The sequence below is a fragment of the Falco naumanni genome, chromosome 4 (genome assembly GCF_017639655.2).
Source record: "Falco naumanni isolate bFalNau1 chromosome 4, bFalNau1.pat, whole genome shotgun sequence".
NCBI classification, from domain to species: Eukaryota; Metazoa; Chordata; class Aves; order Falconiformes; family Falconidae; genus Falco; species Falco naumanni.
The window spans coordinates 64,398,995-64,421,544 of NC_054057.1; the positions used below are offsets into that span (position 1 = coordinate 64,398,995).

General features: G+C 53.7%; 1 protein-coding gene across 1 annotated transcript in view; it reads right to left on the bottom strand.

Annotated features, from left to right (window-relative positions):
* FBN3 (fibrillin 3) overlaps window positions 1-22,550 on the bottom strand; it is a 109,367-nt gene that overhangs the window by 30,405 nt on the left and 56,412 nt on the right. Inside the window, exons 8-22 of the mRNA XM_040593118.1 lie at window positions 21,851-21,976; window positions 14,647-14,799; window positions 13,802-13,999; window positions 12,953-13,096; window positions 10,443-10,562; window positions 8,383-8,508; window positions 7,775-7,897; window positions 6,784-7,059; window positions 6,336-6,389; window positions 4,368-4,493; window positions 3,823-3,948; window positions 2,924-3,043; window positions 1,990-2,127; window positions 1,859-1,909; window positions 512-637 (exon numbers count right to left, since the gene is read on the bottom strand). Of these exons, the coding sequence (XP_040449052.1) occupies window positions 512-637; window positions 1,859-1,909; window positions 1,990-2,127; window positions 2,924-3,043; window positions 3,823-3,948; window positions 4,368-4,493; window positions 6,336-6,389; window positions 6,784-7,059; window positions 7,775-7,897; window positions 8,383-8,508; window positions 10,443-10,562; window positions 12,953-13,096; window positions 13,802-13,999; window positions 14,647-14,799; window positions 21,851-21,976 (2,007 nt within the window). The remainder of the gene's footprint in view (window positions 1-511; window positions 638-1,858; window positions 1,910-1,989; window positions 2,128-2,923; window positions 3,044-3,822; window positions 3,949-4,367; window positions 4,494-6,335; window positions 6,390-6,783; window positions 7,060-7,774; window positions 7,898-8,382; window positions 8,509-10,442; window positions 10,563-12,952; window positions 13,097-13,801; window positions 14,000-14,646; window positions 14,800-21,850; window positions 21,977-22,550) is intronic.

Here is a 22,550-nt window from a genome sequence, read left to right on the forward strand (position 1 = left end):
GGCTGAGGGTATCCTCCAAAAAATGGCCAGGCATGGCCCATTTGGATAGGGCCAAAGTTTTTGGGACGCTAGGAAAGATTTAATAGCATGGGACATGGCCAGCCTGTGACTGCTGGCAAAAGGCCGGAGAATGCACCCTCCACAGCATGGTTAGTAGTGCAGATGCCCCTATGAAGGGCAGAGGTTTGTCACTGTGTGCCCAGAAAGCAGTCAGGAGTTGTTTGAGGGCTGCTGGCCCATGGCACTAACCACCTTGGTTATCTACCGGGCTACCCTTGACATCTCCCCAAGGAGAACAATTGCATTGCTGGCTGGCCCCAGGTATCAGGGTATGTTTTTATTAAGTGGTGGCCTTGCCTTGGCTAGGCTGCTAGGTCTGGCAGCCCTGACCACGTATGACATCCCATCACTCAGCTCCCAAGACTGCTGCACGTGATGGGTAGGGGGTGTTGGACCTCTGCAGAAAGGGCTGAGCAGGGGCTGGGACGGGGGTGAGATGAGGTGTCCTTACCCACACATGTCCTAGCAGTGCCATCAAGGGTCAGCCCTTCCGGACACTCGCACCGAAAGGAGCCAGCCGTGTTCACACAGCGTCCATTCGGGCAAACGCCAGGGAAGACCTCACACTCATTCACATCTGTTGGCACAAAAGCAAGAAAGCGGCATGAGAGTGGCACACAGACAAGCCCAGCACGGCCCTGGGGGGCTCCTGGAAGAGGCAGATGGAGCCCAGTGCTGCCCACCAAACTACCCCCCCCCCCCCTTTTGCAAGAGGGGTGATCACAAAGCCTGGTCAGAGCCAGGCAGGCAGGGGGATCCTGTCGCACGCAACCTTAGCTGGCACAGCACTGATGGGGAGGCACCAGGGCTCTCAAACACGGGTCCTGGGATGGAACAGCTAAACCTGGAAACCCATTTCCATGCACGTGAATGACAAGAAAACCACCAGCAGCAGCCATCGTGGGTTGGCCACCGGGAAGTCATCACTGATAGGCTTGGTAAAATCCTGTGATGAAATGACTGGCCTGGTAGGAGAGGGGAGAGCGGCAGAGAGTGTCTGCCTAGCCCTCAGTAGGGTGTCTGGCACCATCTCTCATAAGATTCTCGTAGACAAGCTGCTGGTGTGTGCACTGGTGCAGCAGACAGTGAGGTAGGCTGAAAATTGGCTGAATGGCTGGGCCCGGAGAATGGTGCTCAGTGCCACAAAGTCTAGCTGGAGGCCAGCAGCTAGCAGTGTACCCCAGGGGTCAATAGTGGGTCTGATTCTGTTTAACATCTTCATTAATTATCTGGATGAGGGGGTAAATTGTATCGTCAGCGAGTTTGCTGAGGATACAAGACAGGGAGGAGTGGCTGATACACCAGAAGGTCATGCTGCCATCCAGTGGGACCTTGGCAGGCTGGAGAAGTGGGCTGCCAGGAACTTCCTCAGTTCAACAAGAAGTGCCAAGTCCTGCATCTAGGGAGGACCAACCTCATGCACCAATACGTGCTGGGGGTCACCCAGCTGGAAAGCAGTCTGGCAGGAAAGGACCTGGGGGTCCAGGCAGACACCAAGTTGAACATGATGTTGAACAGCAATGTGCTCTTGCTGCAAAGAAAGCTAATGGGATCCTGGGCTGCGTTAGGAGTGCTGCCAGCAGGTCGAGGGAGATGATCCCCTCTGCTCAGCACCGGTGAGGCCATAGCTGGAGTAGACTGTGCCTGGTGCAACAGAGAGATGGATGTACTGGAGAGAGCCCAGCTCAGGGCCAGAAAGCACAGAGCCCCCATCAGACTCAAAGATGCAGGATAGCAACAAATAAACAATGACCATGTTCCCAATAAAGAAAGCCTTCTGCTTCCTGCAGCACTTTACCTTCACACGTGACCCCCTTCATCCTAGCATATCCCCGGGGACAGGCAGTATCTGCGAGAAAACAGAGGAACGTCAGCAAGGCAAGGGGCTGCCTCCTGCCCTCCCCACCCCAGTGCCACACAGAGCCTCACCGATCTCGCAGCGCTCACAGGGGCTGCCCCACGCCGCCCCCAGTGTGGCACAGCACTCCGACTTCAGCGTGGCCCCGTTGATGTTCACCTCGCACCGCCCGTCCTGGATGTTCAGCCAGCACGTCCCTTTCATGCTGTCTGTAGGGGCAAAGGCGAGGCGTGAGCGAAGAGCTGCTCCTCGACAGAGGTTCCCAGCCCTGGGGACGCCAGGCTGCCACAAGAAGCAGCTAGGAGAAACTGTCCCCGAGCAGCAGCGTGACTGTTGCTCTCTGGCATCTTTTAGGTTGTGGAAGCAGTTTGCAACACAGACACCAGCCGTGTGGGGCCCCAGAGCCCTGTCCCACTGCTGTGCAGCCGCATTTCTAGCCTCTCTGATTCAATTGTTACTGCATCAGTTCTGTGTCCTGCCCCTTTCCTAGTCCCAGCTTGCTCCTCTTCTGAGCAAAAATAGTCCTTTCTCCCCAGCTGCCCCTGTGATGCTTTTACAAGGCCTGACCATCTAGGAGTGGGAAGCGGGTACCTTCTCATCACCCTGATAAGGATCTACCTCATCTTGATGTGCCTTAATGTCAGCACACTACAAACGCATCTGGTGAGTGAGAACCCACCATCCCGATGCCCTGCAGGATCCCCTGGGACCCCATCTCTGTGCTTTGTCTTGCTGCAGCGCAGCTGGGGATTTCCGTGTCTGCCAGACACCGCTTAGAGCACTGAGCCCGAGACCGCAGCTTTTCAGGTTCCCTGGATGCAGAAGAGATGTTAATCATTACCAACAACCAAGGAAACGCTAGATGGGAAAGAGGTGTGTCAAAGGATACCCATCCCTCAGCCAGAAATACGGGACTTGCTTCAGATGAACAGCAAAGGGGTGATGGCGGGCACTGCTTATGTTAGATGCTGTCCCAGAGCTGACTGTAGAAGGTCGCATCCTTACCCACACAGATGGTACCACTGGGGTCCAGCTTGCTGCCTGGAGAGCACTCGCAAGCAAAGGAGCCAGCATTGTTCCTGCAGACGCCGTTCACACAAGGGTTAGAGGTGCATTCATTGATATCTGTGGGAAGAAAGGGACTGTCAGTGTGGTGAGCACTGCCATGGACCCAGTTTTCTGGGCCGCAGACTGGAGATGAAGAGAAAAGAACACGAAGAAAAATGTTTTTCATCAAGGGGATGGGCACTGACGGCAGACACCATGAAATTAGTGAGCTTCTCCAGGACCGAGGGACTGGATGGACAGAGGGTGGTTGCTGCAGCTCCTGGGGAACAATGGACTCACTTGCTCAGGGCTGCTCCTGGCTAGGATGGGAGCAGCCACAGTGCTGAATATGGCCTTGGTGTACCCGTCTGAACCAGGTGTGAGGCTATGTAGCATTTGCCATTTTCCACCTTCTTTATAGAAAATCAGATTTTTTTTTCTCTAAACATTCACGTGCAAAGTGCTAGTTCTCAAATGTTTGAGGAATTTGTGGTCAGGAAACAATTTCCCTCAGTCCAAACTAAGCTTTCAATCAAATGCCCAAAACTTGCAATTTTGGTTAGCTCTTAGCTAAAATTTTGGGGGCCTAGAGGAAATTGTTTTGGTTTTTAGTCACTGAAAAGCCCAGATGTTCTGGGTTTGGATGTCCACTACTTTGAATGAAGTGTGAAATTTCCCCCTAGGAAAAAAAAACAAACCCACAAACCCAAAGCCTGGACCTGCTCCAGTTCAAACCACTGCGGTCTAAAGGGAACCAAGGACACGCTAGACCTTGAGCTCCCTCTCAGGCAGGACCTCAGGCCGTAGCTCTTCACAGTTTGTGAAGATGCTCTCTGTTGCCTTCAGGTTCACGTTACCTTCACAGGTGTCCGTCTCCGTCCTGAAGACAAAGCCCTTGGGGCAGGTGCAGGTGTAGCTGCCCGGTGTGTTGCGGCACAGTCCGTTGTCACATAGCAAACGATTGACGGTGCATTCGTCAACGTCTGTGGGCAGAGAGATGGGGGTGCTGAGCTCCGGCACCAGCATCCACCCTCCTGCTCTGCCCTACAGAGCTCCGGCAGCCCAAGAGGCACAGAAACACAGCACCATCCTCAAAGTGATACAACATGGAGAATATGCTCAATCACGTCAGTACCATCCCCAAAGCCATACAACGTGGAGAATATGCTCAATCACGTACGCGTGGTTTCTCACACAGCATCTCATGCTCTTCCACATGGACCAGGCAGCTCTCGATAAGGACAGCGCTTGAGGGCATCAGCTGCCTTACCACCTCAGGCTCCTCTGCAGCTGGAGGTCTGCATCTGGCTCCCAGCCTTACAGGGTGCATGCGTGCCACCCCCTCCCCACCAGCACTGAGCTCCCCGTGCCCCCCATGGAGCCTGAGCTGCCCTGGACTCACCCACGCAGTTCTTGCCCGTGGGATCGGACTCGTAGCCCAGGTTGCAGATACAGCGGTAGCTCCCACGCAGGTTCTCGCACATGCCGTTGGGGCAGATGTCTGGGTTGAGGGCACATTCATTGATGTCTGCATAGAGAAATTAAAATCAGATGGACCACAGTAAACACAAATACAGAAAACTTCCACTCCCTGATTCTTCATTGCTCCTTGGTGTCCCCAGCCAGCTGGGGTACCCTCTGCAGAAGCAGCTGGGCTGGCAGAGGGTCAAGGCCATGGCTAGATGGTCACAGCAAAGCTCTTCCCATGGCAAAATCCCTGTATCTCCTAGCCCATCCACGGCCCCCAGGCTGAGAGCTTGCACAGTCTCCTTGGCCACACAACTGCCAGGTTGGATGGGGCCAAAGTAAATTTCCTTTCCCTATTGCTGACATAAAGAACCGTCTGAAAGCAGCTTGGAAAGAGGGAAGTGAGGACCTGTAGCCTCTGCCTGGTTCCTGGCCCTGGAGAACGTGTGGTGGTGGTAGGGCAGGGATAGAGAGGAGTGTTATGTTTGGGTGAGGGACAGGGGCCAAGTCCTGCAGGGTGTCAAAACCTCAGCTTCAAAGACTTGCAGAGTGCCTTGGACAAATCTGCCCCAAGCTCAGAGGTTTGTGGACAGTTCTGCAGCAAGGTGTGGTGGGTACCACAGCCTCTGCTGCTCAAGCGCGTGGTGGTTGGGCTCAGGTCTGCAGGGCATCTGGCAGGGAGAGCCAGCCCCTGCCAACAACACCAAGCACACTGTGCATGCAGAGAGTAACCCAGAAGGGCGGCAGCTGGGTGGGCAGCACCTCTTCCTCTGCATCAGCATCATCTCACTGCCTTTTTGGAGTAAAGTGCCCAGGCAAAGAGGTTTTACCCTGGCAAGAACCAGCTTCCCCCCACAACAGGGCAGGTTTGTGTTTGTACAGCAGTGTGCTCCCGGTGCCATAGTGCCAGGTGGCAAGCAGCCCAGCCCAGGGTTTCCCAGACACTGCTGGCCTTTGTCTCCGTGCAGTTGGAGTTGTTACATCCCCAGGGAAATGCAACTCTGGAGAGCACAGAGTGCATAGAGTCCTGGCTGCGGGCAGCGATGGGCTGACCAGAGCATGTCTAACTTCAGCTTCTTGCTAGAAAGCATCTTATCATTAGCCTGAGACTGCCTTCGGCCAAGACACCGTGCCCTGGAAGGAAGCCCAAGAAGCCACCAGGGTTTTGCCTCTGGCTCGTTCCCATTTGGAAAGTTTTGAAAGGCCGGAGCTATCTGGCTGCTCTGTGCTCTTCCTGCTGATCCGAGCGCTGCCCAGGGCTGGCAGCGCAGCCGCCTGCCTGACCTCCGGCACAGCTGCCTCCCTCAGCGCAGCCCCCTGGGAACACACCCCAACACACGCTCATCACCTCCCTCCCCTGGGAGACCCCGAAGTCTCTTCTCCGGCAGCAGAGGAGCTGGAGGGCAGAGGAGGAAACAAGCGAGAGGACGCAACTGGTCACGCTCTTCATTCCCATCAAAGCAGGGAGTAAAGCCAAACCCTGGGTGTGCATCCCCAGAAATGCAGCTCCCACAGGGCGCCAGGAATCAACCACTAGGTTCAACGCACAGCCCTCAGGGATGCTTGCTCAATGTGGGGCTTTAGGGAGGAGAAGAGACACGCAGCGCCCTTCTCCCCCTGCGCCCAAGCTCCCATCCCACCCACAGACACTCACTAGCACAGAGACAGGCTCCTGCGTGCACTTCCACCCACCCGCGCTGCCCTCTGCTTGCTCACAAACAGCTCTCACATCCACGGGCGTGATGTGCTGGCGCTCCAGCACACCCTCCGCAGCGCCAAGTCTCTCACGGCACACGCTCCTACAGTCACACGGATGCACGCACGCTCCAGCAAAAGCAGCTGAAAGAGCTGAGAGTGACATTAGATGTGCCTGTCTGGAATCTGGTCCACGGGATGCACGTACCTCTGCCATCAGCTGTTATTCCAATGCCACTGCTGCAGAGTGCCTGGAATTCAGCTGTGTAAAAAGCACAACAGAGCCATTAGCTTTTCTAAACAGTTCATGCACGGTGACATTAATACTGGGTAATGCTGGATTTATTGTCTGTCTGTTAGAATGTCATCTGCAGGCTTCCAAGAAGTGTCTGTTTATATTTATGCAACATGTATTTTAGAGCTGATACTCGCAGTTAGTAGTCCAGCACTGTGAGAATCCCTGTAATGAGATCAGCATCAGATTTGTGGATCCAACCGAAATTTGCTGACTGCATGGCATGCCTTTCCCCCTGCTTATGGCTTTCCCATGTCACCGCCAAGCTTCCCAGGCCACCTCAGGAACCTGTCAGGGACCCAGGATGTCTCTGAGCACCTTCCTGAGGTTTTTTGCCAACTCGGATGGAAGAGGAGCTCACCAGAGTTTTTAGCCGGACAGGGCTGGCAGGGCTCTCCGAAGCCATGGTCTGGGTTAGCACAGCAGCACTCAGACTTGGTGACTGCTCCGGGAAAGGGACGAGCACACGTGCCCTTTTTAATGCCTCCGTAGCAGGTGCTGCGCATGTGGGTGTCCACACAGACTCGCCCATCCACCCCGATAGCCAGCCCCCCCAGGCACTCGCAGCGGAAGGAGCCCTCTGTGTTAATGCACCAGCCGTTCATACAGATTCCTGGTGTCTCGCACTCGTCGATGTCTGAAAGAAGAAGCACAAACTGGCTGTTACCTACCCACAGGCAGAAGGGCACACGGGCAGGGGCTTCAGGCTAGCTTGCAGGGGGACTTGGAGACTAAGAGAGCGCCAGGGATGTGGTTTAGAGCATCAGGCCCCTGTGTGCTCTGCTGGCTGCCCCTGGTGGTTCAAGAGAAGGAACAGGGATCTGGGCTTCTTCAGTCTCCTGAGATCCAGCCCCTTCTCAAAGTAGCAGGGTCTGGTCTCTGCTCTGTTAGTGGGGCAGTGACGCACAGAACCCACCCCATGTCACAGCAGCACACCATGGAAATGCAGTGTCCCCCTCCTCCTCCTTCTGCCACTCTGCCTTCACGTCCCAACCTTCCTGGCTTTGGGAGGTGGCACACAAGCCATAGTGGAATGTGCTGTAGAGGCTGGGGAAGCTGTGGAGATGACTGCTGCCAGCTCACATTGGCCATACGGAGCTTCACAGCCCTGCTTAACCTCCTTCAGAAAGGGCATTTAAGCTCCAATTTGTGCTGAAGTAGCGGAGGTGCAAGAACATCTTCCCTTGTGCCCATTCTGCTGAGGGGGGTATTTCTGGTGGCAGAGCAGGAGATGCCTGGCAGCAGCCTTGGTTTTTCTCAGCTCCCCTTGGCCTCAGACACATCACAAGTCCCCAGGAACATGGACAGCAGGCTGGGATGAGGGCAGAGACCAAGTCTGGGGACGCACGCACCGACACAGTACCGCCCGTTGGGAGCCAGCACAAAACCAGGCTTGCAGATACATTTGAAGCTGCCATCCTCATTGATACACATCCCGTTGAGGCACATGTTGGTCGTGGCACATTCATCGTGATCTGTGGAGGACAAACAGAAAACAGGAGCTGAGCCCGAGGGCTGCAGCAAGACTCCCCTGTGCTCAAAAACTTTTTGTCTCGTATCTTATGGTCAAATTGCTTCTTATATGGCAGGGGTGCTAATCCTCAAAGCAGAGCTCCCACCGCTTCTCCTCTTGAGAGCTGTCCTGGAGCATCCCTGCTGCTGTTGATACCCTCATCAGCTGGTGCAGCTCGCAGGAGGGCTCAGGCACTGGCTGCTGGAGAATACCCTGCTTCCAGACCCAGCTCTGCTCGTGCTCGGGACCAAAAACCTACAGGAGCACTCCAGGAGCACTAGCATCCTTATAAAAACACCTTCCTATTTCAGTCCTCTCATTTTAAGATGCGCTCTGCCCTAGAAACGAAGGGAGTCTAGCACAGATTAAAGCAACCACAAATCCCCAGGGAGGACATTGTCCCGGCTCAGCCCCAGCCTCCCCAAGGCACACCAGGGAATCCCTTACCAACACAGTTCTTGCCATCAGGGGTGATTTCAAAGCCAGCGTTGCAGATACACTGGAAGCTGCCATCAGTGTTGACACAGCGGCCGTTCCTACACATCACTCCATTCATGATGCACTCATCAATATCTGGCAGGGAAATAAACACAAGAAAGTAGCAGCAGGTGGAGTGGGAAGCAATTTAAGCAGTTTCAGCTTAATATGCTGCATGAGAAAACCAGGTCAGTGCTCTCAGACACTCAGAGCATGCCCTGCTCCAGGATCACACTGTTCCCCTCTGTACCAACTACAGGAGATGGAAAAGATGTGGAAAAAGCTTTCTGGAAGAGGCGTGACATTTACAAGGTGTGGGATCTCAGACCCTCCATGTTGTCTTTGTCAACCTCCTGCCCCAGGGAGCACTTTGCAACTGCAATTATCCTCAGGCTGTTCAAGTCCATGGCAGACAGCAAAAGCCCTCGGACCAAGAGCCAAGGAGTCAGGCCTGCCACAGAGATGTGCTCCCCGTTCCTCAGCAAAAGGAATTCCAGGGCAGAAGCTGGGGTACGACGTGACTGAGGTACGGCAGCAGGGGAGGTGCTGTGCAGCACATCAAGAGGACGATGCCCATGTGCTCTGGGAGACAACTGAATGCTGCTGGGTGAAGGTGAAAGGAAGAGACTGTCTCATGCAGGGGGCTGTTCCTGACCCTTTGTCGAGAGCTGGGGAAGACAGTGTGAGCTCTTTTATGGGCAAATTACAGAAAACCAATAGCCTGGTCCCAGCAGCAACGGATGATCCGGACACTTTGTAGACTTCTCCTAACGTGGAGAAGTTATCTTGAGAGCAGCCTGGCTGAAAAAGGTCAGAATCACAGAAGGAAACCTGCCCTGAGGCTACGTCAACACAAAAGTTGTGTGTAAGCCCCATGGGACAGTTTTTTGTCCTGGCAGCTAGAGAGGTCACAGCTGAAGAATGACACTCGATTTTGGCACCACACATTCGAAAAGATAAAGGCAAAATGGAGGAAGCTGAGAAGATAAAACCAAGGACAATGAGAAGCTTTGAGTCATTATCAAGGAGAGGAGGCTGAGAGACTTGCATTTGTTTAGTCTAGAAGGGAGATGACAGGGAGGTTACAAGTTGCAGTTTCCTAACATGTAAAAAAATTATAGAACCATAGAATCATTTAGGTTTAGAAAAGACCTTTAAGATCATCAAGTCCAACCATAAACCCAGCACTGCCAAGGCCACCACTAAACCGTGTCCCCAAGCACCACATCTACACATCTTTTAAATGCCTCCAGGGGTGGTGACTCAACCACCTCCCTGGGCAGCCTGTTCAAGTGCTTGACAATACTTTTGGTGAGGAAATTTTTCCTAATATCCAGCCTAAACCTCCCCTGGAGACAGCAGTGAGCCAATTTTCACAGCCAGAAAGAGAACCACAAGAAGAATTCTGCTTAAAAGATTTAGTTTGGAAATTAGAAAAGCCTTTTACGTTGTCAGGCAATAGGAGGGTCCTTTGGAAACCCCTTCATCAGAAGCCACCAGACAGGAAAATAATAATAATAAAAAAAAAAAACAACAGCAAAGGTCAGGCACTGACAGAGAAATGTTCTTTGTGTCTTGTTCACAGGGACATTGCCCTCCCAGCCGTCTTTCCTAGCGGTCCCTCACCTAGAGCACCGTCTTGCTGCGGGACACTGACAGAGCAGCTCTGCCAGAAATCACTACACTGGCACAAACATCCCGCAAAATCCTGTCTTCTGTCAGAACAAACTCTCGTCACCTTTAAATAGAGCTCTGCTCTTGAAGAGGACTCTGTAATTTCCTTGATTGCCACTAGCCAATTTTAGGGTAGACAGAAGTAGAGGGAACTCCTAGACAGTTCTCAGGACACTGCCAGCAGCTCGACACGCTGTTCCGAAGTCCTGTCGCAGCTGGCTGGGAGGGTGGCTGCTCCTGGCGATGCCTCACACTGTTCCCCCTGTACAACCGTTGGTACCTGGGTCCCTGCTAACCCTGCTGGCACTCCTGCAGCAGGCTGCGTCCTCCCAAAAGCAGAGACAGAAAGCACTTACCGATGCAAGCCTGCTTTGTGGGGGTGCTCTGGAAGCCTTCGTGGCACTTGCAGTGGTAGGAGCCAGGTGTGTTCACGCAGTCGCCGTGCACGCAGGGGCTGCTGGAGCACTCGTCCACATCTGCAAGAAGAAAAGCCTAAACCATGAGTTGTCACTATACACAGCGAGCTACCAGGACACACAACCAAGGCTGCCTCCTGCGAGCTGCTGAGCCTGTCCCTTCAGCTGCAGAGGTCAGCATCCCGAGAACACGGCCAGCAAGGTCCCTCTGGGTGGCACCTCCCCCCTCAAGTGAATCAACTGCACCCTTCATGGTGTCACCCACGGACTTGCTGAGGGTGTGCTTAACACTGCTACGTACGTCATTGGTGAAGATATCAAACGGTACCGGTCCCAGTATGGACCCTTGAGGGACACCGCTTGTTACCGGACACTGAGCCGTTGACTGGAACTCTCTGGACACAGTCCTCTAGCCAATACCTTATCCATCCAACAGCCCACCTACCAAACCCATGTCACTCCAATTTATAGGTAAAAATGTTGTGGGGAACCATTTCAAAGGCCTTACAGAAGTCCACATAGATGACACCCATAGCTCTTGGCGGTCACTATCATCAAAGGCCCCTGGATTAGTCAGGCACAATCCACCCTCGGTGAAGCCACGCTGGCTGCCTCTAACCTCCTCCATCTTCCACGTGCTCCAGCGTATCTTCCCCTCTGAACCGTTTACAGCCATCAGCTGCCACACTCCTGTGGTCATTAGTCCCACCACATTTCAGCATAGCTTTCTAGCTGCACAGCAGCTTCCAGCTCCTCCTGTTGTTACCCGTGCAGCGTGCACTGGCAGAAGGCACTTCAGCTGGGCTACCCACCCTCTCGCCTTTTCAGAGGAACATGCCCTAACTCCTTTCAGGCATTTCACAGGTGTTCCCCTGTTGGTTCCTAACACATCAGCAGCCCCTGGCTCTTCTCTGTCACTCAGGTGAATTCCATCAGCTCCTGACAGACCTGGCTTCTCAAAGGTAGATCCACGATCATAGAAGCCAAAACCTTGAGCATGGCACCAGGCAGGTATTTGCCTGTTCAGTTCCTCTGGGAGGACAGAGGTGTGCTCCAGACTCTTTTAACATTGCTCTCAGTGACATACAGTCTCTTCTGGTGGTTCTAAGTTACCTTGTTACAGTGTCATTAGACCCTATATGGAACAGTAGGAGTGGATGATGACCTGGAGGGTTCACCGGTCTTGGTGGCCTCTCAGGGATGCTGCAGGTGTGAGCTCCTGGTGGGCAGCAGCCTCCTCTAGAGATATTGACTGGGTGGCAACTGGGTGCTTTGGTACCCCTCAATAAAGAATCTCAAATTACTAATATTTTACGTGCTTTTCTGGTGGCACTGGTTCTAAGGCACATGGGGGACTGGATCAAGGTTGCATGGTTGGCTTTTTCTGGGGTTTGTTGATTGGTTTTTCTGGCTCTTCTCTCTCCAAACCCAGAGCATCGTGTATCTTACATAGGGGCACTTCAGAGGAAGGTGCTTCCTTCCCCTGGTGCAGAGACAAGGTCCCAGTTTCCTTCATCTAATGAATTACTTGTGTCAGTCAGCTCAAGGTTCAGCTCAGGCTCACCTCCTCCTCGCACCGCCTTAAGGCAGGGCTGTCACTCAGCCTGGGACAGCACACGATACCAGGCATCAATCCCTCACTCACATTCCCAGCGTGCTGCCTGTTGAGCGCCTCTTATAACACAGCTACTTGTTTGAAGGGTTCTTCTAGCTGGGCACACTTCCAGCTAGGACATCCACCACCGCCTTCAGGTGCTAGGGGGACTTCCAGGTGCTGGATGTCCATACAACCTAAGGTCTGGACAGTTATTTCAGGCCTTGGGAGGTCTGCTTGGGTGGAGACATCAGCACAGGAAGGCTGTTCTTTGCAAGTGCGGTGGGTGGACACCGTTTTCTTTCAGCAGGACAGAGTCTCCTTACGGTTTTCAGAAAAAATAGCCCACCTACTGATAAAATGGTAATTCTTTTGAAAGATGCCATCCTTCTAGTTCCTTGCAGACCTCAAGCTTCTGAGCAGTCTTGCACAGCCACCAGCTGGCTGGGGTGACCTCCAGGGCTGCAGCCCAAGCCTGCGGGGTGAGCAGAGCAGGCAGCAGCCCGATAACTGGCAGAGTGCGCTGCCCTTCCTGCTGCTCCCTGGTCGCTGGTGCTCCCCAGGGGCTGCTTACACGGGGCTTCCCGCGGTGTGAACTGCCCACGGTGTCACACCGCCCCAGGGCTGGGACAGCTACACCGATGGCAATGTTGTGGCTGCCAGAGGAGAGCTGTCACCCTGGGTGTTCCTTGCAGGGCAGACGTACCCTTCCCATCACGCTGCCTCACTGCCTGACATGAGCCCTCTACCTCCAGCCTCTCGTGGGGAGCTCGACCGGGATGGGGGCTGCTGGGGCAGTGGCTCGAGGTGCTGTGAGGAGCAGGCAGGGGGCACAGATGGAGCTGAGCCTACTCACCGATGCACTCTCCGCGCACATCCTGCTTGTACCCCATGTTGCACTCGCAGCGGTAGCTGGATGGGGTGGGAATGCAGCGTCCGTTCAGGCAGAGGTTGGTGAAATGCTTGCAGATGTCAATGGTCTGATTCAAGGTGGCGGTTCCTGGAAAGCACAGAGGCAGCATCAGGTAGGGGATTACAGCTCCCCTGATCGCCCCAGGAGGCAGGGTGACACTGTGACAGATCAGTGATGCTCCTGGGCCCTGAACAACTCATCTGAACTGTGGGGCTGCGGACACAAACCCAGCTGCCTCAGAAATCTCTGCAGGGTGCTGCGGCACCTGGCATGTCCCTGCCCTACCACCATCACATGTTCTCCAGGGCCAGGAACCTGCCCCACTGACGCACACAAGGTGGCACAGCCTCTTGGAACAAGACGGGAATCAATATTTATTGACATCCCGTGCATCTGCACAGGCTGCAGCCCTGAGCAAGGAGCTGTACAGGGATGCACATGAGAGGGGTGTCCAAAGTGGTGGGAAAACCAGTTTTGTTTTGGGGAGGCAGAGCGTGAGGCGGTGATGTGAAAGTTTCATTTCTGTTTGGTAATTAGAAAGATATTCTGCACTGGAGCCTGCCTCAGCTCCCTTGCTCTGCCAGCAGACGCTGTTTGATCTGCTTCTGGGCTCAGCGTCCCGCACAGCATTAGTGTCACATCCCACCACTCCCCCCGTGTCAAAATAAACCCTGTCGCTGTTTAAGAGCGCGGGCGCTCCGCACGGCTCAGAGGAGCAGGCAGACACGCTGCCTGTATTCTGAGACAGGCAGCCAGTTTGGGTCGGCACAGTAAGAAAATAACGTTAATTACCAATGCTTGAACTTCCTGGGCCCATTCCAGGCAGACCTGGGATCCCGCCTTGTCCATTTGCCCCATTTGGTCCGATGCCTCCGGGCCCGTTGAGTCCTGGCCCAACACCATTGGGCCCGAATCCAGGAATTCCTGGAAAGCTCCCAGGGAACCCTGGCACGACTGGGAGTCCTTCGATGCAAAGCCTGCGGTACTCATCTGAAACAAAACAGCTGCCTTAGTGCTTTTCCAAGAGGGCCTGAATCCCCCTCCTGCCTCTGCCAGCGTGTGGGGAGCAGAGGGATGGAGACGGGCCGGCTGGGGGCGCGGAGGGTGGGTGCTGAGGGGAACAGGGCAGATGGGTGACACCCATCTGGTTGACACCTATCCCTGGAGCAGATGATGAGACCCAACTTGCCAGGGGTTGGGCAACGGCCTCTCAGGGTGCGTGGGGCAGCTGGCAGCGTGGGCTCCCTTTGGGCAGGAAAGGACAGGGCGCAGGGGGTGCCCAACACCGCAGAGCTCTGCCCTGCTCAGAGCTGGCGCTGGGAGAGGAGCGGCAGAGGGATGTATCCTCCCCAGGGCCTCCTGCTGCCCGCGCTCGCCCTCGTTTGGCCCCAAGGTTCGATTATGGTGGGAGCCAAAGGGAGCTGAAGGGGTGGGAGGAAAAGGATGGATTCCTGCCTTGGCTGGGCTCATCTAGCTCGGCTTCAAATGAGACCCAGGCAGGAGAGCCAGCATCCCCGTGCGACCTTGCCCTGGGTGTTACGTTGATGATTCTCCACGCCAAGCCTGGGGTACCACCAGGGCCACCAGAGCCGTGAGCTGACCGAGCAGCAGGAAGGGGTCGCTTGTGTCACACTTACCAGACCCCCGGACCGGGCACATCTCTGGAGTCTGGCCGATGGCCCAGCAACGCCCCGAGTCACAGCAGCACTGCATCTTGGTGTACTGGCCGGGAAGGTCCCCGGCACAGCGGCCCCCGATCAGAGCAGAGAAGCACGTCCCGATCCGCTGGTCTGCAGGGAGGAAGCAGGGAAGGAGACACGTTCACAACATGTCCAGCATACGCGCGGTCAGGTCCTGAGTGCCCACTCCCAATGGCATCTCCTCTGGTCATCCAGTGTCCCAACCTGACCCCCCATTCTGCCTCATCCCCCGAGATCTTGAAGTTCTCCAGCATCTCCATCTGGAGCACATTGAGGTGGTGGGGCCAGGCCTCGTTCCCCAGCGTTAGATCTCACATTCCCAGTTAGGCTCCTAAATATTAGAAGTAGCCTGATCGAGAGCCAGAAACAGGCAACAGGTGGGCGATCCCTCTCCATCAGATTCACCACGAGGAGCTGCCTTCCCTGCCCTGCAGGAGCAACAAGCTGATCCAGCAGGTTCTGTCTGAATCCACAGAGCAGAAAAGAGACGAGATCCACCACCTCATTCCATGCTTCCTCACCTTCCCAGAAATGGGATTATTTACAGGTGTCTCCCTCCTCTCACTACAGCTTCTGCACAAACAAGAGATGTCGGGGACAGGTTCCCCCCCGGACCCACCAGCAGGGGAAGGGAACAGGGAGGTGGTCTGCAGGGGACCACCGCAAACATTGACACTTCTACTACTGGACACCCTGACCCATCCCCTCAGTGGGGACAGATAAACTTATCTGGACTAAATATATTATTCCACAAAACTGCATCCTGGGGCTGAGATGTCCATTCTTGAAGTTCCCCCTCTGAAGTTAGTGTCTGCCCTGCTTATTTCTGTTACGCCTGTGCCCAAGGGTTGGCCATCATGCCCGTACAACAGCACAACAGGCCCTGGACTTGGCCACGTGGAGGGCAGGGTCTTCTCCTCTTTTGGGCTCCTGGACCCAGCCTGATATATTTGCCTCTAACTTCTGCCACTAAAAACATTTCCCTGAGATAAAACGAGTCTCTGCCTGCTATTTTGAGGGCCCCCAGCCACCCCCGCTCTAGGCTGAAGCCTTGGCCACAACCATCCCGTCCCTTGTCCTGCCTTGTGGCGAGACGCAGCTGGCTGACCACGGTGGTCACCCTCTTCCTACACCGCTTCAGTCAGGCTGGGGGTCCGGGTATAACCCTTCCAGCACCAGCGATCCCCGAAGCAAGGAGCTTTCCACGGCCACCCTGTCCGGTGCAGTCCTGCACATCTCATGCCTGGCAAGGACCTGCCTCTCCTTCCCAGAACAGATTTCATGGCACGTGTCCCATGTCCCAGGCTTCCCGTGAGGCAGCATCCCCTGTCAGGTCCCAGTGGTCCCAGCATCTCTCGCTAAGCAAATGGAGCTGTTCCCGATTCCACGTCCCTCCGGCCCGATCGCTCTCATTCCCAGCGGATGCCTGTTTCAGGTCCTGGATTAGTTCCCACAGCCTGGGCTGCGCTGGGAGGAGAAGGAGCCCTGGGTGGTGGTTGAAGCCCACGAGCCCGGCCAAAGCCACAGACACCGAGCCTGGCACCGTGTCTGGTGTGTGCGGCTTCTGGACAGGGCCCAGGAGACTGAGGGTCTTTCACATGTCTAGCAGGCTCCGTCTGGCACCAAGTCCTCTAGGAAAACCTGGAATCTTCCACTCATTCATCTCCCGTCCTTGTTTCTCAAGTAAATTAATGAGGGGGAAAGTCTAGTCTGATTTGTCATTTGTGCCTCTAGACTGACATTAGCCAGCAGGCTGACACTTCCCTGAAATATAATTGAAATTAATTGCATGGAGCCGTTTGATCTGTGGGCTGTGGTTACATTTCTTCTCCAGTCACAGCTCAGTGACTTGCCGGGGACAGTGACCCCATTTAAAGCCAGGGTGACCAAACCAGCAGGTCTTTCTCCAGATAACATCCTTCCGACCATTCTGCAGCTCTGAGTTCAGCAGGAATGACTCCCTTTTAGGAAACTTTATCCCCCAAAGAGACTTGCAGAAAGACAGACAGGCTGGGGGAAGGGAACTTGAGTGAGGGGACTGAATGCCACACCGGAGTAGCTCCTACTCCCAGGGAAGGACAAGCCACATGGGCGTTTGGATCATCCCAAGCCCTCGATCCCTGGCACGTGGCACAAGTGCAAGAGCCGTGCCCACGTCTTGGCAGGTTTCAGCAGATGCAGAAGTGTACAAGAGGGCTGTTTCCACAGCAAAGTGACGGGCTGATGTCACTTGGCATCAGCGTGTAGCCCCCTCTGACTCCAGAAAGAAGCCAGGGCAGGATAGCGGGGCCGTCCATAAAAGATGCACCTCAAACCCGTGATGGGAACTTAAGTGAGGACTTTGGGCTGAGCTTAAATGAACTTCTAGATCTGAGGGTGGTGGCTCGGAATACACCCTTTGGGCATTAGAGGGGACAAAGCCCAGCCATCTCCTTCTGTTCTTCTGTGGGATGTTTGCTGTCCCAAAAGCTGTGAGACAGTGACAGCCAGGCAGTTAATGGGCAAGGAGTGACTTGGAGAACACCGGCTCCTTCCCCACGGCCGGACACGTGCTGACAAGTTTGACAAGGGAGGGAGGTCACAGCAGTTTGTGTGATGGAGGGAATGGTCCAGCCTTTATTCATCTGCACAAATGTTTATTACATTCAGCTGTCTTTGCTGCAGTTTGCAATAATCTCTCTCAGAAATGAAGGTCAGAACTAATTGAAAACTCATCTGGAGCTGCCTTGGGCAGAGAGGGGTGGATGGAAAGAACAGTGGGTCCCTGAAGTCCCCCTGTGACCTCCTGCAGGACCACCCACATGCTGGAGGTAGGAGCACAAAACCCTCGCCGTTTTGTTCTGCCTTCCTCTGCAGCTGTTAAGGGAACAGGTTTGCACAATAACCTCAGTCAATCAGATAACGCTGCGGGCAGGCGAGAAAGGAGGTAAAATTCCACATGAAATTAGACAGCGCACAGAGCGGGGGATGGAGCCACGGGTCCCTCAGAGGTCTCCGATTCAGAGGCTGTGGCTCCTGTGGGGCAGGAGGTGCAGTTTGGATTGCTCAGCATATAGGGACAGGGATGACTCCAGGCTGGAGCTTCCTGGTGGGCTCCCGCAGAGTCTGCGCCCATCCAGGGCTGCGATGCCCTGGGCTGTGTGTCCTGATGCCCAGAAGCATCCCCACCAGGAGCTGCACCCTCTGAGTGACCACCCAGCACGGCTGAGCTCTGCCATCCCTTTCGGGTGTGGGGGGGGCATCCTCTCTGGGTCTGCACAAGGCATCTAAGACCTGTTGCGCACCTGCAAGGGATTTTGCAGTTTTCATCCTGATGAAAACCTGGTTTGTTTCTTTGGTGGGGGGGTAAGGAGACAGAGGAATAGAAAGTCCTGGTGCTGCTTCCCAGGGGAGAACATTAAAGGGTATTTCTCTCACTTTGTGTCTTGTCACGCACAGAAACTAAGGAGCTCCAGTGACCAAACCCAAACAAACCAGTGGTTGCAAAAGGCACTTGGCTCTGACTACAAAGGACCCGAGGGTTGTTAGTGCAGAAGGGAGCTGCAACACAGCAGCCTGTAGCCAAAGGTCTCCCACCCAAGATGTCCAGCGGGGCTTGGTTTGCAAGGGAGAAGGGTGCAAACAGGAGCCTCGCACTGTGGTGAGGACAGTCAGTCCGGACCAGTGATGCCAGTTCCTTTGCTGGCAAGTGCTATAATAAATTCACTGCCTCCCTGGCTGTCCACTCTTCTCCAAATTCACCCTCCAGTTCAATGGTTACAAGGCTGAGCTATAAATGCATCCCTGAAATGACCTGATAAAACATGATTCTCTCTAGGGGGAAATGCTTTACAGACGTACAGATGGAATGACGCGCTTTGCAGGCTGGGCTCCTGCACTGGTTCACACCGTGGAGCCACTGTGGAGCTGTTCTGCACCCTCTGGTCCCTGCAGATGCCCAGACAGAGCCCTGCTTGGCAGCATCACCCCCTCAGCGCCTTGGGAGCTGCTGGGGGGCTCTGCTCAGGGGCTCTCCCCAGCTCCTTATCAATCTGTTTTGAGCCTGTGACCCTCACACCACTTCCCTTTCGTCATTTCTTGCCCTCATAAATATCTCCTTGTATTTCCTCTTTCCTCTTGCTCTTTCCTCTCCTGGATAATGACCAAAGCAGGCAAAAACCGTTCTCCCAGCAGGAGAAGTCCTCAGTAACACCCTCAGGACCTTCTCTGAGCCCAGGACTTTGCAACGACAAGCAAGATCTGGCCCTACCTGGAACTTCAGGCAGTAAATCTGCCGATGTTGCCCCAGAAGAGATAAGACCCAAATCTCTCAGAGCTTTGCTGCAGTGTCAGGGGAAAAGAGCAAAGAAAACAATGTGCAGGAGTGCTGACTTGCAAGGAACAAGGGAATACCCTGTGCTTGTCTCGAAATCTGAAAGGGCATTTTTCTCATTTGAAAATTATTCTTTTAAGCTGTTCTTGAAAAGCAACCTATTGTACTAAAAAGAAAAACCCCTCAAACTCACAGACTGCTGGAGCAGATCCTTCTGCTGCCTGCAAAACACTAAGCCTGTCTTTTACAAGCATAAATGAATGAAACCGTTATGAACATGTGTGGAACTGGATTCTTTGTGTCAAGCACAGGTGGTTGAATCATTCAATAAATGTTCATTTCAAACTATGACGGACTTTCTCCAGCTCCGCTGCTGTTTGCATTTTACTGAGGAAGGCAGTGAAAGCAGCTAATGAGAATTGGGATCAGCTCAAGCTCAGTGTCTTGCTGTTTCAGCTGCAAAAACTACAGGAGATTATTCAAATGCAATAAAAAGGTGTTTACCTTACTAAAAAGGGAGGGGAAAGGGATGGGAATATATCAAGGCTGCCACCATAAAAGTCACCACACAGCCAGTGCTGGTGCCCCATGATATATGAGACACTGCGGTCACTTCCAGTCTAAATATCTGTGAGGTGGCAGCGTGACAATCTCTTCGGCTTTCTCCTGATGCTGTTTGTGCTCCAAGGGTGGCCACATTATTTATTAATTTTCAATTTTACAAACTGTTTATTTGATTTATTTCATAGGATGTAAATCGTGGGCTTAAACTACCACAAACTCTCCAAATGAGCACTAAACCCCCCTCAAACGATAGAAGCAGAGTTTGCAAAATATGGATCCTGGGGCAACAAGACCCCAACGGTAACTGTGCCACTTGCCAGAAAAAATATTGTCTGTCCCAAAATGTGACAGCACACTAGCACATATATTAGCTCAGGGAAATGGCTGGAGCATGATGTATTGAGTTCAGATGCAGTCATAGTCCACTGCAGCTAACTAAGCTTTGGACTATTTTTAAATCTGGGCTTTCTAGTTTTATTTAGTTTTCATTTCTTGAAGTGCTTGGTTTCAAGGAAAGTGGGGAAATGTCCATATGACTCATCTGGGCTTATGGCAGGGTCTGGGAAACAGGGAGGAAAAGAATTTAATTCCCATTAAAATCTATCAGATTCCCAAACAAGGTGACTGGTATGTTATACTTTACAACATTTTCTTTCTGGAAGTAGAACATGATTAATTTTTACTCCAGGTTCTGTGGATATAAAATAATTTGGAAATTATTTTTTCTTCTTTATTAATTTCCCAGACTTTCAACAGAAAGCTGTACCTGACATTTTCCGTGGCACTAACAGTGGTCTTTGCCTCCGCTGTGACAGTTCCTCTGTACAAAACCTTGCATCCTTGCCTTTTGAAAGGGGAATGAACTTTCTGAACAGCGAGGCAAACCCTGGGATTCATTTTGACTGAAGTAAGTGCCCCTGCTGAGAGCGAGTAAACAGAGATCTGATCTATTTATCATAGAAACTCTTGTCTGTTACAAAGAGAAATGGACCATCAAATATTTACAAGGCTTGGAAAGGAATTTTGATGTGTTAAACATGCAGGATTCACTCCAGGCTCTCTAGTCCGGAGGCAGGACAGCTAGTCAGTCCGGGGAGAGCTTGCCTGGGCTCCGGCTGGGGGGGAAGCTTTGCAATACAGGCACCCTGAGCCAAACCCAGGGGCGAGCAGGTACGTCGGAGCCCCGGTGGAGGGGCGCACGGCACCCCACCAAGCCCTTCACGCCGTGGGCAGGGCAGGGACTGCAGGACTGTGATTTCCACACGAGCCTGGGAGTCATTTTGTTGCCAGAACTCAGGTGCTGTGGGAGGAAGGTGGGCCACAGGGTGATATGCGGGAGCTTACGCGGCAGCCTTGTAAACCTGCAGGTTCAGACGGGGCTGTGCTGGGGACGCGCCTCTTTCTCCCCACCGGGTACAGAGGGGTCCGGGCAAGCGGCTCGGTGCAACGCAGCTCACTCCGGAAAGGCTGAGCTCAGTGAGATGAAGCCAATCCACTCCACAGCCCTACTGATTATTAGCTTGGGGCTGCAGGGATTTACGAGCCATGACCTGTGGTCTAAGCAGGAAGGAGGAGGAGATGAGAAAAGTCACCATCTATTTGCACTGGTTTTGCAAACACTTGGAGTAAACCTTTCCCCCCTTCACTTCTGCAAAGCAAGCGGATGAATGCACAGTTGTGGGGTGTTGCCCCTCACAGGGTCCCTCTGCTCCAGGAAGGTTTGCAAGCCTGATGTTCCCCTCACAGGGTCCCTCTGCTCCAGGAAGGTTTGCAAGCTTTCCTTGGATGTACAGCCGCCACCACCATGTGCTGGCTCTGCAGTTCAATTGTCGGGGGAGCACGGGTGTCTCTCCCCAGCTGCTATCTACTACAGAAGAAAAGGGGCAGCAGCTGAGGTTCTGTGTGTAGGAGCACGAGGACCCTTCCTCAGACAGACCACTATCCCAGCTGGACACCTTCCACCCCAGTGTCCTCAGCAACCCAAACACTTCGAGCCCTGAGACAGTGCAGTCCAAGCTGTGGAGATGGAGAAAGTCCCGGTTTGCAGCAGCATCAAAACCTGTGACTGGGACAGACCACGGCACCCACAGCATTGCAAGGACAGCACATGGAAAAAAGCATTTCCCAGCTATTGCAGGAAAAAATGTGCCCTTTGATGGGCAAATCTAGTGCTCACCAGATAGCACTTTGCAAATCACCAGGTCTGGATTTCAAAGTGTGGTCTCTCCCTGTATCTGTGTTCCTGAGATCGATTTAGCATCTTACCAATGCAGCGTGATCCATCAGGGCTGGTCATGAACCCACGTGGACACGTGCAGACGTAGCTGCCTGCTGTGTTGGTGCACTCGCCGCCATCACACACACCAGAGATTGCGCCGCACTCATCCACATCTAGAAAAGAACAAACCAACAGCCATTATTTTATTTTTCCCTGCAAACCACCTCCTTTCCTATCCACAGCACGGATCCAGGACCAGAGCTGGGGTCATAGGGGATGGGAGCTGGTGTTATGGGTTGAGACTGTAAGTGGCCACCTCGCAGCGGGTCAGGATGGCAAACACGAGTCCCCCGGAGGGTGATACCGAGGGTGATGCCGAGAGCTTCATGGAGCCCGCAGGCTGATCTCTGCCGACACTGTAGGTCTGTGGGCGATGTAAACCATCCTGCTCCCTGGAGTACGAAGGGAGCTTCAGGACAGAAACACGTCTGTGCAGGTGCCTGCCTGGCTGGCCAGCAGGGCCCTCCGTGTGACTTGGAGGAAAGCAGAGGTGCAACACCAGAGACAGCGTTGTGTTTTCGAACAGCACTGGGCTTATGCACTACTCACCGAATTTCTCCCTACAGGAGGGATTTAGTTCAATTTTACATATGTTCAGGCATTTAAATCCACATGAAAATGCATCTATACCATCGGTTAGGCTAGAAGGGTCTGGACATACCATTCTGTGGTTCAGCTCCTCAATCA